Raw genomic sequence first — 16,487 nt, 5'->3', positions numbered from 1 at the left:
TCTTGTTCTGATTCCTGCTAGAATTCAGCTTTTCTTTGAAATACCACATTTAGAGAACTTAAGTATCAGAAGACAGTCTTTCTTTATCAGAAGTTTTCAAGTACAATGCTAAAAGTAAAGATCTTTGTTGCCAAATATTCAGCGCTGTATCTTTACAGCGATTCTGTCATGAGCAATAAGATACTTGTGATGGTGAGTACAAGGTGCTGAGGTACAGATTCCAAGTGAGCTGGCTTTTGTAAGCTAGCTCAGTATTTTGAAAATTACACAATTCCATGTAGATAAAAAGTGCACCAATATGTCTATGCTGTTTCTAAAGAATGCATGCTTCAGTGCAGTTTTTAATTGTCTCATATAATGTGGATTTTAAAAATATCTCTTAACAGCATTTTTCCTTCTTATTTCAGAAACTGAGAAAATTGATTTAAAACCAGACAGAAGTAAGCACTATTTAATAAATGCTCTGAAGTCTGATCCTTCTTTAACTAAAGAATTGCGAGTTGTTTTGGAGCAAGCTCTGGAGGAGAAGCTGGAATCCTTGGGAATTAAAGCAGTAAGATACTGAATTATTTAAAATAAGGGTAATCTTTGTATCACTTTTCTTCTGTTCTCTTTCACTCCTGTACTACAGTTCTCAACCTATAAAATCCAAAGCTAAATTTCCGTGTTTTAAATACCTGTAATTCCTTAACCAGTAACCTCAGGGGATGGCCATCAAATTACAGCTGTGGCAGATATGGCTACACTTGTGAGCAATGTTACCAACTTCTGTGATTTTTCTACAAGCTTTGTGATATCTGAAGTCTAAAAGAGAGTTTACAATATGATTTGTTTCCTTAGGGTGTTCGTGGAATATCAAGTGATCGCTTAAATAAAATTTTGCGAGCCATTGAATATGCCAGAGAACGCAAAGGAAGGCAAGAGCCCGCCATTCACGGAATTCGAGAGCGCCTTGAACGTCAAGTTGGCCTTCGGGTTGAAGAGAAATCATTATCCTCTAGCAGAGCTGATTCCTGTGCTCAGCTTCCTGGCGAAGGTTACAGTGGATTTTGGGGCTTATTTCATTATTTCATTGTCTTACATTCTAAAACTACTGTGTAAAGTTTTATTTGATGACATTTCTATATAGCTGCTTTCCTGCTTTTCCATGTCAATATTCTATATAGTTATGGACAACTAAACTGTTTTCTTTAAAGGGTTCTTGACATGGTGTTTAACAGCAAATATCTTAGCTCTGGCAAGATACACAGTGTTGTGTTGGAAGTGTAACACTTTGGCAGCAAATTAACCCCCTTGCTTTTCAGCTGGTCCTTACAGATCTGAAGGGCTGAGTATGGCTGCTTTTGATTTTAACCAACTCAGCATTTTGAGTCTGATCATGTTCCCAGGTGTTCCAGTAGTGTGGGTCACCGTCTGAGTCTGGTCTCGTTTTGTGATCCCAGATTTGCCAACAGTAACACCTTAGCCTCAATCCCTCTTCCCTGGCTGACTGCAGTGATAAGGGTCATCCAGCCTCTGCCTGGTAACCTACCACCTCCTCAGCATGCCATCATGGCCACATAATCCCTTAGCTACACATCTCGTGGCATATCTCTTGGAAGTTCCTTGGTCATATATCTCATTGCCGTAGGCCTCATTCTTACATTATCCACTCCGTGACTAGAGTCACACCTTCAGTTTGGTGCCCCTATCACACCTGTTTAATGGATTTTTGGGGAGTCTCTGTAGAGCAATTGCTCATACCTCTCCCCCTCACCTTTCGTTATTCCACATCCAGACCTCATACGTTTCTGACAGGTCATTACCCAGATTTTTACATACATGTCTATGATCAAAGAAAAACATATTAAAGAGTCAGGATTAATATAGCAACAACAGGATGAAGTAGTTTATTGAAAATTCCTCTAGCTGTGGGTGACCATCTGAAGAGGGAGTCTGACCACTGCTGCTCTCTATCTTCCTTCTTACTGTATTCTTAACGAGATTCTAAGTAAAATTGATTAGATGCTACCAGGACTAAAATTCGCTTTCAAATTCAGTGGCATTGAGATTGCCTTTCTAATTTCAGTGGGCAAAGTGCCCTCATCTCCTTCCCTTATATTTGCTGCCACAGTAAATTTCACAAGTGAGAAGTGTGTGTGGTACAGAGTGTACTCTAGTTACCATATTGATTAGCTTCCATAGATAGAAGAAGTGAGGGTCTCCACCCTGCAGGTCGAGTTTGTTAATGTGTGAACCAAATTTGGGTCATGATGGCAATAGTTGCTTCTACAAAAAGGATGAGCAGTCCTCAGATTATTAACTTCATCTTCAGTGAAGATGTGCTGGCATCATTCTCAGTATCATTCCTAGAAAAGGAAAGCAATACAGCTTTCATTAGGGTTTGTCCAGACAGGTTATCCCTTAGCGGCTCAACTTGTTTAACTGCTTGGACTAATGATTAAAATCCCTCTTCCAGCTCAGAATATCTCTGTTCTGTCTCTTTAAATGCAATTGGGCTGAATCTCTCTGGTCCATCAGGGCCATTGTGAAACAGGCTGCAGTGCCATGTTGTCAATAGAATCTCATTCTGCTGTAATAGGGTCACTGGCGGGGTTGTGGGAACAAGCTCTGGAACTGCTTCATGTCCACTCTCATTGCTCAGTCCACTCCCATGAGTTTTCCTTTTTGAGCAAACTGTACAAGGGATGGACAATAATAGAGAAACCAGGGATGTTTGCACCGATATCCGAAAGTTCCCATTAACTGTTGTAATTCTTCCAATCTAGACAGATTCTACCTGTGCTCTATTTTCCCAAGGTATCAAAAGCAGCTCCATTAATCTATCAGGCTCTGAGGAGCTTAACCTCCTTTGTGCCCTTGACACTTGGATGTAGGAATGTCTAAACCTGAGGCTGTTAACCCATTCTTCCCCTTTTCTGCTGCACACCTCCACAGGGCCTTCTCCACCTGGTATTGTATCGCTGTGTTGCAAAAGTGTAACCACAGGCCCCACACCAGGTGCGTGAACAGTCTGTTAACCATAGGTCTGGTCACATTCCAAAGAGCCAGTCTATCAAAATATGTGGTTCTTTTGGATTGCCAGAAATATATATACACACATATTATGCATACATATAGGTATAGATACATACATATATATGTACATACATTTATATATATATATACACACATACATTTGTATATATATATATTTATAAACATTAACTTCAGGGTAGCTGTTTATAGCACTAACAACACAATTGCAATCACAAGCTTAATTTCCTGGGTCAAAACACTTGGCATAGCCAAGGATTCAATTCTGAAAGGTGTCTGATCTCTGAGGACCAGCTGTAAAGCAGGGGGGTTTATTTTCTTCCAAATTGCTGCAGTTTTTAACCCAAACCATGGTAACTCTGAACTGCTTGGAAGAAAAGAATTGTATTTTTTTCTTCTTTTTTTTTTTGGTGAAACTATAGTCTGCAGCAGAGACATCTTTAATTGTAGAAATTAGATGTGAAAGATACCAAACATTGATTGTGTGAATGACATAGAAAACTTTTCTTATAGAAAAACACAGGTTCAACCCATTGGGAATTTCCTCGCTTGCCACACCTCAAAAACCATCCAAGTGGTCTCCATCAGCTGTCCGCCCACCTGGACAAAGAGCAGTCATCCCTGACTACAGTTCTACACCAAAGTAAGAGATGCCATTCTAAAAATACTCAGACCTCAGGTAACAGTCCTATGGGTTTGGGTTTTTGTGGCTGATGTGAACATTTCTTCAGTTGTAAGAATTGAGGAAAGAATTCACAAAACTTCCATATAAGCTTTATGCTTGCTATCAGTCTTCAAATAACTTGTCTCATTATTTTTAGACCCAGGAAGATTATTGGAAGTGGGGCTTCCAGAAAGACATCTAGCATCACGTATGTTTTGTTCCCTTGCCTTTTCAAGATGACATTTTTGTTGACATGTTTGCCACACAAAAACTATTATTAAGCTAAATTCATAAACACTGTCTGGGTTGCATACTTCATTTTTTGGTTTAAAGTGTTACTCCATTGGGGTGTGTTATTATAATCCCTGAAAGATAGCATGTTTTTCTTTCAGCATATGTATTTGTTGTGGTTGAGAAAGAGATATTCAGTAAGATCAATAACTTCCTTTAGTTTCTCTCTTAGATGCTTTTTCTGACTGTGTTAATAGCATTTAGAGACTTTGGGGACATTTTTTTTTTTTTTAGTTTATTGATATTTTCATACTGCAGCCAAAATGAAATACAATATTCCGTGTTCTGTTCTCATCAGGTGCATTACTTTGACACTTCCTGCACTGAAAAATTCCCACATCTAACTGTTGTCACAAGAGACTTTCTGTGGCACAGATTCCTTGACCCTGAAATTTGCTCTACCTGCTGATCCATGAAAGCCCATCTGTGTTTGCCTGGCACAACTTGTTCTATATTGGTCTCTTGTTTTGTAAAGATGGTTGCATAAATGGAAAGAGTCATGTGTGTATAAGAGAGCATTTTGGAATAACTTTCTGAATTCAATTAGCAGTGTGATTTCTTTTAATTTTTTTTTCTTTTAAATAGTTAAAATTTAGGGGAGATTCTGTCGTTTTGCACTAAGAAAAATGCACATTATTGGAAAGGAAAATACAAGGAAGCTTAAACGTGTATGCATTGATGCATGCACTGAAACCCAGTAAGTGCTCATGTTGTGTGTGGTTTTCCTTAGAACACCACCATTCAGTTCAGAGGAAGAAGCTGATGAAGATGATATGAAACAGTCTTATGTAACACCAGAGGCATTGCAAAAGCAGTCAAAACCATCAAGCAGCATAGTCCATGCTTTTCAGAAGCCTTTTGGCAAAAGCAGTGGGGATGGGAAGGAGGAAAATGGACCTCAAGAAACTGGAACACCTGCTAAAACTTCTAAAGGTTTTTCACTGCATTTGTAAATGGATGTTGTAGCAGCTGTGCATGATTTTGCATTTCATGGTAATATTTCTGTGTTAGAAAACATAGTGAAGGCAGACTACCTGGTCTTGAGTGTGTATATATATATAGGTAAACACTATGTTTTTGCTAATGTGTTTCTGTTAATGTGTTACTTAGAGATGTGTGTCATGCTCTTCTGTATAAATGCATGAAAAGACACAATCTTTGTCTCAGAGAGACATCTTTTACTTATTTTTACTTTGGGGAAGATTTCTAGAGGGTTTGCAGTAAAGTCCCTCCTTACAAATGGAAACTGCCAATTTAATTTTTTTCTGAATTTTAGGAACAGTTATTCAAAAACTGACCAAACAAGTTGGAGAGAGTCTTTCTAACCATGGAAGTAAGAACAAACCAGCTGGAGGAATTAATGTTGCACAGGCATTTATAAAGAAAGAAGGAGTGAAAGAACCGAAGGTATCACTTTTAATATGCAGCATTATTACATTCAATAATTGAACCATATATATGTTAAATTTTTTTTCATGCTGAAATCATCTTAATGCAACAAAAACTTAATTCTCCAAGACAGCTTTGGAATTAGAGCTAAAGTAGTATTTTTGAGTACACCTGCACTGGTGTATAGAAAAGTTCTAGCAAGGGACCAGTGGCAAGTTATTTCATCCCCACTGCTTATTTATCTGATACCTTGATTGGTTTGGATCACTGCAGCTCAAAGTTTGGGCATGGCATCATTCTTATCTTCTATTCCAGCAGCATAGAGAGTCCTCCTTTACTTGTTTTCCTAGTGTCTTGTTTTGATGGAGGAAAAAAGGAATTTGCTTATCTGATATTTAAAAACATTATTTCTAGAGCTTTATCTAATATGGGTCTCTTAAATACATTTTAATGAGCTGCACCAATCCACAATCATATACTGCTTTCAGACTATGTCAGATCTGTTGCTGTCCATTGAGTATGGCCTGTGTTCACCAGAAGAATACTAACACAATGGATTCTTTATGCCTCAGGCTCCTAAGGTCCTGGTCTTCTCCTCAGTTTAGAGTTCTGTAATTGGTAAACCATTTTGCGGCAATTTGGGGTCTTTGCCTGAACAGTTTTTAAAAGGAACAAAAGTTACTCCAAATGAGAAGTCAACAGCATGTAGTGATTTTATTTCAGTTTGAGTGGTTGTTACTAGATTGAAGTAGACAGACAGCTACTAGTTCTATCATTCAATACAATATTGTTTCACTAAATTAGCAAATAATAATTACTGAGAATCCTCTTATCCGTAATAAAACTGATACCCTAGGGCTTCCTGATTGTGAGTTAAATGTGAAACTCATCACTCCCCCCAGAAACAGTGACACTTCTATTTCATTTTCTAGAAAGGAGTGATTGTCCTAATCAACTTTGGCCATGAGGGTAGCATAATCACATTTATCCTGTGTCCTTGTAATTGCCATTGATGGCACCTAAGTTGTCCATTGACTGTGTGGGAGCTGCAAATTGTACCAGATTCAAAGTTATCAACGTAGACATGATTATTACAGTGCAATTTTCTATCTAGCATTACTTCCAAATTCTTTGTAATTGTTTGTCCTTCTGGACAGAAAATTAAACTATAATGAGAAGACAGTAGGTTTCAATTAGATATTAGGAAGAAATTCTTTACTATGAGAGTGGTGAGGCACTGGAACAGGTTACCCAAAGGAACTGTGGATGCCCCATCCCTGGAGTGTTCAAGGTCAGGTTGGAGGGGGCTTTGAGCAACCTGGTCTAGTGGAAGGTGTCCTGGATATCACAGAGGGAGTTCAACTGCATGATCTTTGAGATCTCTTCCTCCCATGCCTTACCATCATCTTACGAAAAATATTGTTGCTATGATTAACCTAGAATACATTGTGTCCCTGATGTATCCTGTATGGACAGGATGAGTTCAGAATAAGCTTACAAAACTAGGGCAGGCACTGCTACTTTTTTTCTGCCATATTTACAGAAGAACACACCATCTTGTATGCTTTGGTAATTATATGCATATATTTATGCCCATATTTATATGTTTAATGTAGACATCTTTATGTAAGTCTTTGAATTAATAAAACTGTTTAGCAGTTTTGATTGGTGCTGTGTAGTTACACTTAATCAAAACTGAATTCTGTCTGAAGTTGACATGTTTATCTCTATTTTTTACTTTAACAATCATTTGGGACTTCTTGAATGTTCGAGGAAACTCTTCCTCCAGCATTTCTCAATATATGTGACTGACTTTCCCATTACCACACCCTCCAAATGCAGATAATTTGAAACAGCGCAATAATGAATTCTGGTATGTTAATAATACAGCACACTGAAGAGATCTGTCAGTTTTTGAAAAACAGTTTGCAATGTTAAAATGGAGTTATGTTGCAAGATAAGCATTACTGCAGTCTCTTACCCACTTTTGAGACACACGACATGTTGATATTTGTTGATTTTTCTCTAGCGTATACATACCTTACATTGCTTTCTAATAGCATCTGAACCTTCCTTCTGTGCAATGGAAGCACCATCTGGATCCTTACTGTAATACTGGAGACTCCAATGAAATAAGGTTTTAGCTTTGTGAGAAAACATTGTTTGCTTTCCACAGTTAAGCTCTCTAAAAATAGCTCAAATCCATCAGACCATATTTGAATGAAAAGTAGGGGAATTCTGTAGCTCTTCTTGCTAAAGCTGAATGAAAATATTTAGTTCTCAGGCAGATGAGGTAAGAGGGACCATGGACTCATTGCCTTCAGGTTAATCTGTTTGAATTGACTCTCATTTTGTGAACTTAGTATACAAATCCACCACTTAATTAAAATCTGTTTGTACATGCTGACACTGAGTCTTGAGGAGAATGCATATTTAAAATTTGAGCACCGTGTGGTTTTTTAAATGTTCATTATTTAATTTTCTCTTTAAATAAATTAGTTTTAAATTGGAAAGGCCTTTACTGCAATATTTTTGCCTAGTTTGACTACAGAATGCTTGTAAACTGTCACCTTGCATGTCATATCTTTATTTTCATGTAAGTAATATACATTCTAATGCTTAAAGGACTTTCATCTCCTTGGAATATCCCAGAAAAGATAATCCTTTTTTAAGGCTGCCATATAATACCTGAAAACAGAAATTTAGGCCAGGTACAGATCTGGAAGAACTTTAAATGTTTGCAGCTCCTGACTTTAAAAAAAACCAAACAAACCTCTTTTAGTTTCGGAACAATAACAGTGAATTAATATCATTTAGGCAATTGAATTAATGTGGATTTTAAAACTGTGATGATAGATTTAATAAAGGCCACATGCCAGTGCATTCTTCTTTAGCAGTTTCACATTGTTGAGTTTAGGAAAGAACTCAGCACAGCTTGAATAGACAAAGGAAAAATGCCTGTTTTTTCTCGTCCCTGTTAGCTCACAGAAGCTGATGAAGATGATTGGGATATTTCATCAGTAGAAGAAGACATTTTGCTGAAAAATGACAGAGGTCAGAAGGCAATGACAGCTCAGAAAAATGAGCCAAATTCTGCATCTGTGGTACATGCATGGGGCCTTCCCAAGAAAAGTGCACCAAAGGAGGAAGGTAACGTATTCACAAGTGACTGACCCACCTAGAGGAGGATTAAGTACAGTGTATTACACATTGTAATTCAATAGATAGTGTTTTGTAAGAGAAGAACAAGAAAACCTTTGTGTTTGGTTTCTTGCTATCACGTTTTTATGATAGTGGTACATAAACCACACACACACATAAATACACAGAGATACCAACTTAAATTTGAGAGTTTAAACCATAATATTATCAGACTTCAACATCACCTTAAAAATTAATCATCTGAGTTTTTTTTTTCTTTCTGAATTTAAGGGAGAAGGGAACCCCCTTTTTCTTGAGAGTAATAACATTTCAGGTTTGTTCAAGGTATCTAACTGACTTACCAGGCTGAGATAAATATTTGAACTAATGCTAAAGCAAAAGCCTCAATCTTACATATAATTTATATAGTCATTTCTAACCTTAACATTTCAATGTATGTAAAGGTTAAAGCTGTGTCAGTCACATAAAGATACTTCTGGTTGTTTTTGAAGGGAAAGTAACATTGGCACTGACTTCTTGTACTGTGCTTTATCTTCTGTGAGAGAAACAATCTACGTATTATCAACACTTGTCATTTGCTTACTGGTTGCAGTTTGGGGCTTCCTGAAGTCCACAGGTGTTTGCTCACATAGCATGTCATTTTGTTTTATAGACAAAGTAAAAATATCCCTGAAAGAGTATTAATAACTATTAATTGTTCTGTCTGTTTGTTTTAAAAGGCCTTCATGAAGCTGATAACACAAGCACGTTAAAAAGCAGCTTAGTCACTGTAACAGACTGGAGTGATTCTTCAGACATATAATTGTTCCATTCCTGATTGGAGGTCCTGCTTTTGGGTTCTGCTGGGGTTCAAAATGCAGGTGAAAACATCAAGTGTTTCCCAGTACCTTCTCTCATTGGTCCTGTAATAACAAGGAATACTGTTTACAGAGCTCTTGTGTCTTTCAGTCTGACTCTGAAAAAGAATATTGATTACACGTGTAATATGCATATTACATATGCATTACTGGCCATGTCTATTTGGAAACAAAGTAATTCTTCTTTCTTTTTGTGGCAGTTTAACCCCAGCCAAGCCCCATGCAGCCAGTCATTCACTCCCTCACCTGTGGAACTGGGGAGAGACTTGAAAGTGTAAAAGTGAGAAAATTTGTGGGTTGAGATCAAGGCAGTTCGACAGGGAAAGCAAAAGCCACACACACAGGCAAAGCAAAACAAGGAATTAATTCACTGCTCCCACAGGCAAGCAGGTGTTCAGCCATCCCAGGAGAACAGGGCCCCATCACGTGTAATGGTGGCTTGGGAAGACAAAAGACACTCCAAATGTCTTCCTCTTCCTTCTTCTTCCCCCACTGTATATACTGTGCATGATCTCACATGGTCTGGAATGTCCCTTTGGTCAGTTTGAGTCACCTGTCCCACCTGTGTCCCCTCCAAGCCTCCGTGCACCCCCAATCCTCGCCGATGTGGTGGTATGAAAAACAGAAAAGGCTCTGTGCAAGCCCTGCTCAGCAATACCAAAAACATCTCTATTATCAACTCTGTGCCCAGCACAAATCCAAGACACAGCCCCATACCAGCCACGGTGAAGAAAATTACCTCTATCCCAGCCAAAACCAGCACACTCTCATGAGTTCAGTGGTGAAAGTCTCTTTCATTTCTCTGAGGTGAAGATTTTGCCTCTAATGTTTACATTAAAGATTGAAACTGGTCTTGCAAGAAAGCCTGTTAACCAATGAACAGAATATACTGCAGAGTATTACTTTATACAATCTTTAATGCATATTTTTTATATTTTATCATGAACTTTATATAAAATTGTCAACATTTTAAAGAAGATATGTTCATGTATTAAACTATTAAGTTTCTACCATGGTTTACAATAAACACTAAATGAAAAGAAAAAAGCCTCAGCTCCAAAACTAATCATTATTAAATGCCTCCTATATGCGGAAGTCGGTTTGTTGTGGGATTTTTTGTATTGGAGTTCAGTCTTTCTTAGCATATAAGGACAACAACTGGAAAAAAATTACAATGTCAAGCCACAGTAAGGAAAGCACTAACCTGCCATTGCAGAAGTACTTGACATTTCTGCTTTGTCCATATTGGCTGCCTTCTTTAAAAAAATACAGTAGTGTTTCTACTTAAATGAAGTACAAAAATAACATAAAACAAAAAGAACCTTGACTTTGTAGTTCTAACGTAATTTAGATAATATCAGATACAAAACTTTTTCTATACTGTGCCATTATTAAGTAGGACTGTTAGTTTTTTATATTTACATGGTTGTTCCAAAATAACCAACTTTTATTGAAACTCCACAGGTCCATCAGTTCAAACTTCACAAAAAAACTGAGTTTGTGTCTGATTTTAGGGACTTACTCTAGAAAGCATTTTGTGATTATTTTTAATCTCTTCTCATTTATTGACTTGTACAAATACTCCCTCAAAGTCATCACATTTCCATGGACAGACAAAGAAAAAACACTAGCTGAATTTTTGAACTGCAATATGCCAATACAGTGTGTGTGATGCCATTCCCATAAGCAGCTGACATGACAAACTGAATTAGTAAATACCTTGTTTATTTTTTTTCAAGAATGCAACATCAGCTCATGATTTCCAGGTATAAACTTTACAATACCAACATCAATCTTAAAATATTATATAATAAAATTTACATCAATATGTAAAAAGCTGCAAGTTAATATTTTTAAAAGTCATTGTCTTAGTGGTAAGTACATTGGGCTTGGGGTGGGGGGAATCACTCCGAATGAAACGTACAAAATCAGTTCAAAAACGCTTTGAGTCTTCCAACAGTGCAACTAAACATAAGCGTTCTTGTCAAAGTGCTTGGGTGGGGTTTTGTCAGGGATGCTGTTGTGCACCTTTGTACGAGAAGACATCACAGATGTGGCTCCGTTATAGGCATAGCCCCTCCTGAAGAGAAAAAAACAACCATTTACAGCTCTTCCCACAGACAGATGACATCTCTGCATCTAGGCTTTCTAGTAATAAAGCCAGGAGAAATGTATGGGAATGTACCTACAAATTTCAGGGCAGGTGGCATGTTCTTCCTCTGTGTGGTCCCATCCTAGTTAAATATTGCCACTCCAGCTATCTCTTTGCACCAGTCTTTACACTTTCCTGTAACACATATTCCCTCGCTCACAGCTGAGTAAATTAGGGCCTAATCATGAAATAATCTAAATTGTGGCAGACCCTCGGTGAATAGCTACTCTTTACGGCTGTTCCTCTTTGTTATCACCCCTCTTCAGCTGCTGGAGCTCCCACTGCCACCACCTCTTGCTTTTGATCTGATTATTTGAGATCAAAGAAACTTGTCTATTCATGCCTGTAAAGCCACTGACCATTTTTCCTACATCAGTGAATGCACTGTTTTGCAGCTGTGGTAAATTTATTATATATATCACAAGTATTTGTTCTGAGCCAATAGCTTTTCTTAATTGCATTAATGGTGGACAAAGCATTTTTCTTTCACCCCCTTACTTTCTTTTATCCACACAATCTTTTTCAGAATCTCATTACAAAGTGTTTTGAAACAGTAATCAAACAGCATATGTATAGTAGGGAAAAATGCTGAGGTATTGATTTCTTTCAGTAAGTACAACTTGTGTTTTACCTTGCAGAATTACTGTTTTCAGCTATTGAGAAGCAGAATATAATGCCACCAATTATGCAGAGTGATGCTCCAGCCCATCCAATGAACAAAGCTGCTCCTAATTCATACCTACAAGAAGTCAATAAATGTATTTAACAAAAGAGAGCATGGATTTAACAGGGTTATTTCCAGAATAAAATAACTAAATATTATATTTTTCTTAAATAACTTTCCATTGACACATAAATTATTCACCACAAAATCAGGAGCTCTGCCATTCACTGGTGTTCTTTCCATTATTTCCCTCTGACTCGGGAGGCAAACTCTGTCCTTGCAGTACACTTGGGCAATGCTTCTCTCCCTGCTCAGCCGGGGTTAGGGTTAGGGTTAGGGTTAGGGGAAGGCCTGGTCTTTGCGCATCTCCTCCTGGATTGCTTTGCTGTGGGTTTATGTCATTCTGTGGCCTGTTTACAGCACCAGCTCCTCCATTTCAGTTTTGTTCTTGTTGGCTCTCAAACCAAACTGGACTGGGGTTTTGCTGGGCCAGAGACTACAAATTCTGCCTACAACTCTCCTTAAGTTTCCCCTCTGGCTCTCAGGATCTGTCTGCCTCCATCCCTCATCATCCACACAGCAGTCTGCTTAAAACATGAGGGTTTGTACATATGCATAATACGCATATGGAGTATACATGCAATGTATATGTATGCAGCATATACATATACATACACAGGTGTGTCTGGTATAAGCATTTGCACACACAAGTGCATGTTCCAGCATCTTTCTCCTTCTCTAGTGCCTGTGACTAGATTCTATCTGGAGGAAACTGCCCCCAGCACCTTCACGGGCACAGCTCCCAGTCACCAGCAATGGTTCCCTCTGCTGCCTCAGCCAGCCACAAACTGTTTGCTGCCAGGAACTGCTCCGTTTGCCTCTGAGAGGAGACAGTGGTGCTTTAGGAGCATTATCCCACTAAGTCCACGTTTCTCAAGCAACAGTAGTAAATGAAGGGAAAGAAGGGCATTGGGAAGAGATTATTTTCTTTCCTCTCAGTGCTGATGCTTTAAGACAAGCAGCAAACTGTGGATCCTCCTTGTCTGCTCCATTCCCCAGCTCTCTGCCTGAGTACTACTCTTAAAGCACGATCTGCTTTAGGCTGCAGCCCAGCATCTCCAGAGTCTCCTATTCCTCGCCTTTAGAAAACACTTGTATGTCTCTTGCTCTTTCTCTGTTGCAGTTTCCCCTTAAGGAGACCTTTATCTTCTCCAGGCTTATGTGATCCTTCATGGAAACACAGGCCCCTGTCCCCCATCCAGCCACAATTACCAACCAGGAGTATGTGCTGTTCAAGCAGATGCTACTAAATTGATTTATTGTAAACTGTGGGGAGGCAGCCAAATAAAAGCCCCTGCTTGACAGCCTGCCTGTGCAACTGCAACACTGTGTAGTTGCACTTCTCAGCTAGTTGTGAACATTTCCACGTGCACAGGCCCTAATTCCACATTACCAAAATATCTAACTGAAAATACCTGTCAGCTGTTCTGAAAAACTTGTATCTTTACAAAAGGGCACTGGAGAAACACTCAGAAAGAATCCAGTGAGGTGTTAGAAGACTCCAGACCATAAATCATCACTGGACCAGGAGGCACATGCAAGATCTGTGAAGAGCACATGAGGATCAGGTGCACAGACTGTGAGGGGATAAAGACCCAGGGATTTCTTTGTTCAGGCTCCCTCTCTGCAGACACCAAGCTCAAGCTGAAATAAACTGACTGCCTCAGAACCCTTCCTCAACATCAGCATGGAGCTCACAGACCCCAGTTTAAACTGCTGGGAACCATAGCTCCTTCCACCCTGGAAAACTCTCCACCCAATCCCGTTTCACTTCAAAATCTGCCAAACCTGTAATATTTTAATTCTACTTATGCTCACATCTCCAACCACCTTGCTACGGTTTTCACATGACTCAAGGAGATTTGTGTCTCTCCGAGGACAGGGGATTCTCTGATTAGAAGCAGAGATCTACATCAGAGCTCATCACCTAAGATCCCATTATATTCAACATGCAAGAAATCCACACAAAGTGCACTTCTAAAACACTTTCAAGGCACCTCTTTCATTGACCTGTAAAAGCAGACCAGAGGGACTAGCTCAGATGTGAGGCAAGCCCCCTCATGGGGATCCCTCCATCCCTACAGAACTGCCAGAGCACACCTAAGGTACCAGGACCAGGATTAGGCTCCCCACAGAAGTCGACGCAGATCACCACACTGCTGGAGATCAGAGCTGGACCAAGATCCAGGATGGCCATTGCAGTAAAAACTTATTTGCCAAGACCATTTGCCTAGAAAGTGGGAAACACAAGTTTCCATGTTTTTATCTAACAAGAAGAAATGGTTGACCAGAGGCTGAGGGATTTAAGGAGATCAAGCGCTATCTTCCCATCCTGAAACTCTGATTGTACAGAAAAGAAATCATTACTATATTTGATAGAATTGGGTAGAAAAGGGATACCTGAGTGTTACCTACTAGTTGGGACAGAAGACATGGGGTCAGCCTGTGTAGTTGGGATTGTTTGAAGCAACACTTGTTTCTATACCAAGATTAAATAGATTGTGTATATGGCCCTGCTCGGGGGACTGGCACACCGCCAGGTTAATGAGTTGCAGAGCTGTCCTGATAGGTCTTTCTTCCACATCTTCAAACAGAGAAAACGACCTTTCTGATTTATACTGGTACTTAGGAGGAAAACTCAAGATTTTCAATTGCATATCAATGCCTATATGGGCAGTTAGGCAGATAATTTCAATTAAAAATAGTAAAGAAGGCTGGAGGGAAATCCTGATGGTTGACACAAGGTGCTGAATATCTTGTGTCATTTCTTTCCCACTAATGGTATCTCAAGCCTGTCTTTGACACTGCCAGAATAACTTCAGGAGAGAAATGTGCAGTAAAAGGCAAAAGGTTGAAATTCTCTCATGAAGAGACAATTTCAAATTTCCACAATATACCAGTAAACATATTAAATGTGCCTGCAATGCATAACAAAGTAAGGGTTTGGAGGTGGCAACAAAATGGAAATTTTACATCAGTTGAGAGAGGTAGGAGCTGAATGCCACCACTAGCTCAGTCTGATGCAAGGTCACTGCATGAGCTACATGCATTGTGCACAACTGAAATTAAAATTTCAGGATTTCCTCTCTGCCTCTATCTTTGCAATCATGATTATGTCTGCCCACAGCTGAGCTCTATGCTGGTGGTCCACAAAAAAAAAAGGTAATTTCTGAAGAGGATGTTTTACTACCATTATTTCAATATTTAAACTGGATTTCTCATTCCTTCACAGTAAAATTCCATCGTGAGGTCTTTCGCAGCAGATGAGGGTAGGAATACAGTGAAAGAAAAGGACTTCTGGCAGCAATCATGGCATTTTTCACTAAGAACAGTAAGCCTGATGAATAATTAACTTCTGTCTATATAGCCAGGCTCCATTTTCTTCAAAGAATCTCACATCCTTCTTTCTTTTGGTGGCCTTTTAAGCCTGTCTTCTCTATATCAAATAAGCAGAAAGTACAGGGGAATTATGGAGAAAACGAATACAAGATTGTATGGAGAAAACTAATAGTTTCAAGATAGGAAAAGCAGCGTCAACCCTACTGCAAATGTAGATCCCTTTAGTGTTATTTATTCAAACTATTTTCTTTCTGTCGAAGTGAAACATAAAGGCTCAGGGTTCCTTACTGATCCCTTACTTGGGTATCAGGGAAATGTACACCCAATGTTTGGCATATTCTGGAATCACTGCCAAGAAAACTTTAAAATCCTTGCCTTTAAAAAAAGAGTTTACATCATGTATGAAGGCAAAACAGGAAAGTCTCTGATGCTATCATTCACAGCCAACGTTTTCAGACTTGGTAGTTAAGAATGTCAATCCAAAATCCAAGCGTTGTTTTGTGGATCGCTGCTTTTGCAGGTCCTGAGAATTTAAGTATTTATGCTAGTGCTTAGAAGATCGTGGGTTTTGGTAAGGTTTATGATCTAAATTTCTGAAAATCTGTCAGCAAAATTCCACCAAGCCTGAAGAAACCTCTCCTCAAGAGGGATCAAGATTGCTCAGTGCTCAACACCTTTATCGAAGCCACCTTCTGTCAAAGGCTCAAGGCAATACTTTTCTCCCTTCCCTATTGAATGATGCACCTAATGAATCCCTGTGTCTTGTGCAATCCTTTTGCTGCACCTCTGGCACCCAGACAAGCTCCATTCCCAATTAACCCCAGCTGCCCTGCCAGCCCGTGGTAGAGCTGGGCACATGGATTGCAGAGCCAT

At 39.1% G+C, this 16,487-nt stretch overlaps 2 protein-coding genes across 4 annotated transcripts in view; one reads left to right on the top strand and one right to left on the bottom strand.

The window, feature by feature from the left end:
* DZIP1 (DAZ interacting zinc finger protein 1) overlaps positions 1-10,401 on the top strand; it is a 38,507-nt gene extending 28,106 nt beyond the window's left edge. Inside the window, exons 13-20 of the mRNA XM_041478291.1 lie at positions 408-553; positions 841-1,036; positions 3,550-3,679; positions 3,858-3,908; positions 4,722-4,924; positions 5,268-5,398; positions 8,362-8,530; positions 9,262-10,401. Of these exons, the coding sequence (XP_041334225.1) occupies positions 408-553; positions 841-1,036; positions 3,550-3,679; positions 3,858-3,908; positions 4,722-4,924; positions 5,268-5,398; positions 8,362-8,530; positions 9,262-9,344 (1,109 nt within the window). The 3' untranslated portion in view covers positions 9,345-10,401. The remainder of the gene's footprint in view (positions 1-407; positions 554-840; positions 1,037-3,549; positions 3,680-3,857; positions 3,909-4,721; positions 4,925-5,267; positions 5,399-8,361; positions 8,531-9,261) is intronic.
* Positions 10,402-11,102: 701 nt separating this feature from the next.
* CLDN10 (claudin 10) overlaps positions 11,103-16,487 on the bottom strand; it is a 53,813-nt gene continuing 48,428 nt past the window's right edge. For all 3 annotated transcript variants that reach the window (XM_041478295.1, XM_041478294.1, XM_041478296.1), the window contains exons 4-5: positions 12,183-12,290; positions 11,103-11,479 (exon numbers count right to left, since the gene is read on the bottom strand). In XM_041478295.1, the coding sequence (XP_041334229.1) occupies positions 11,365-11,479; positions 12,183-12,290 (223 nt within the window). In that variant the 3' untranslated portion in view covers positions 11,103-11,364. The remainder of the gene's footprint in view (positions 11,480-12,182; positions 12,291-16,487) is intronic.

Source organism: Pyrgilauda ruficollis, unplaced genomic scaffold (assembly GCF_017590135.1).
Source record: "Pyrgilauda ruficollis isolate IOZ18807 unplaced genomic scaffold, ASM1759013v1 scaffold44, whole genome shotgun sequence".
Taxonomy (NCBI): domain Eukaryota; kingdom Metazoa; phylum Chordata; class Aves; order Passeriformes; family Passeridae; genus Pyrgilauda; species Pyrgilauda ruficollis.
Note: the sequence above shows the minus strand (reverse complement) of the source record. Positions and strands in the feature narration are given on the sequence as shown.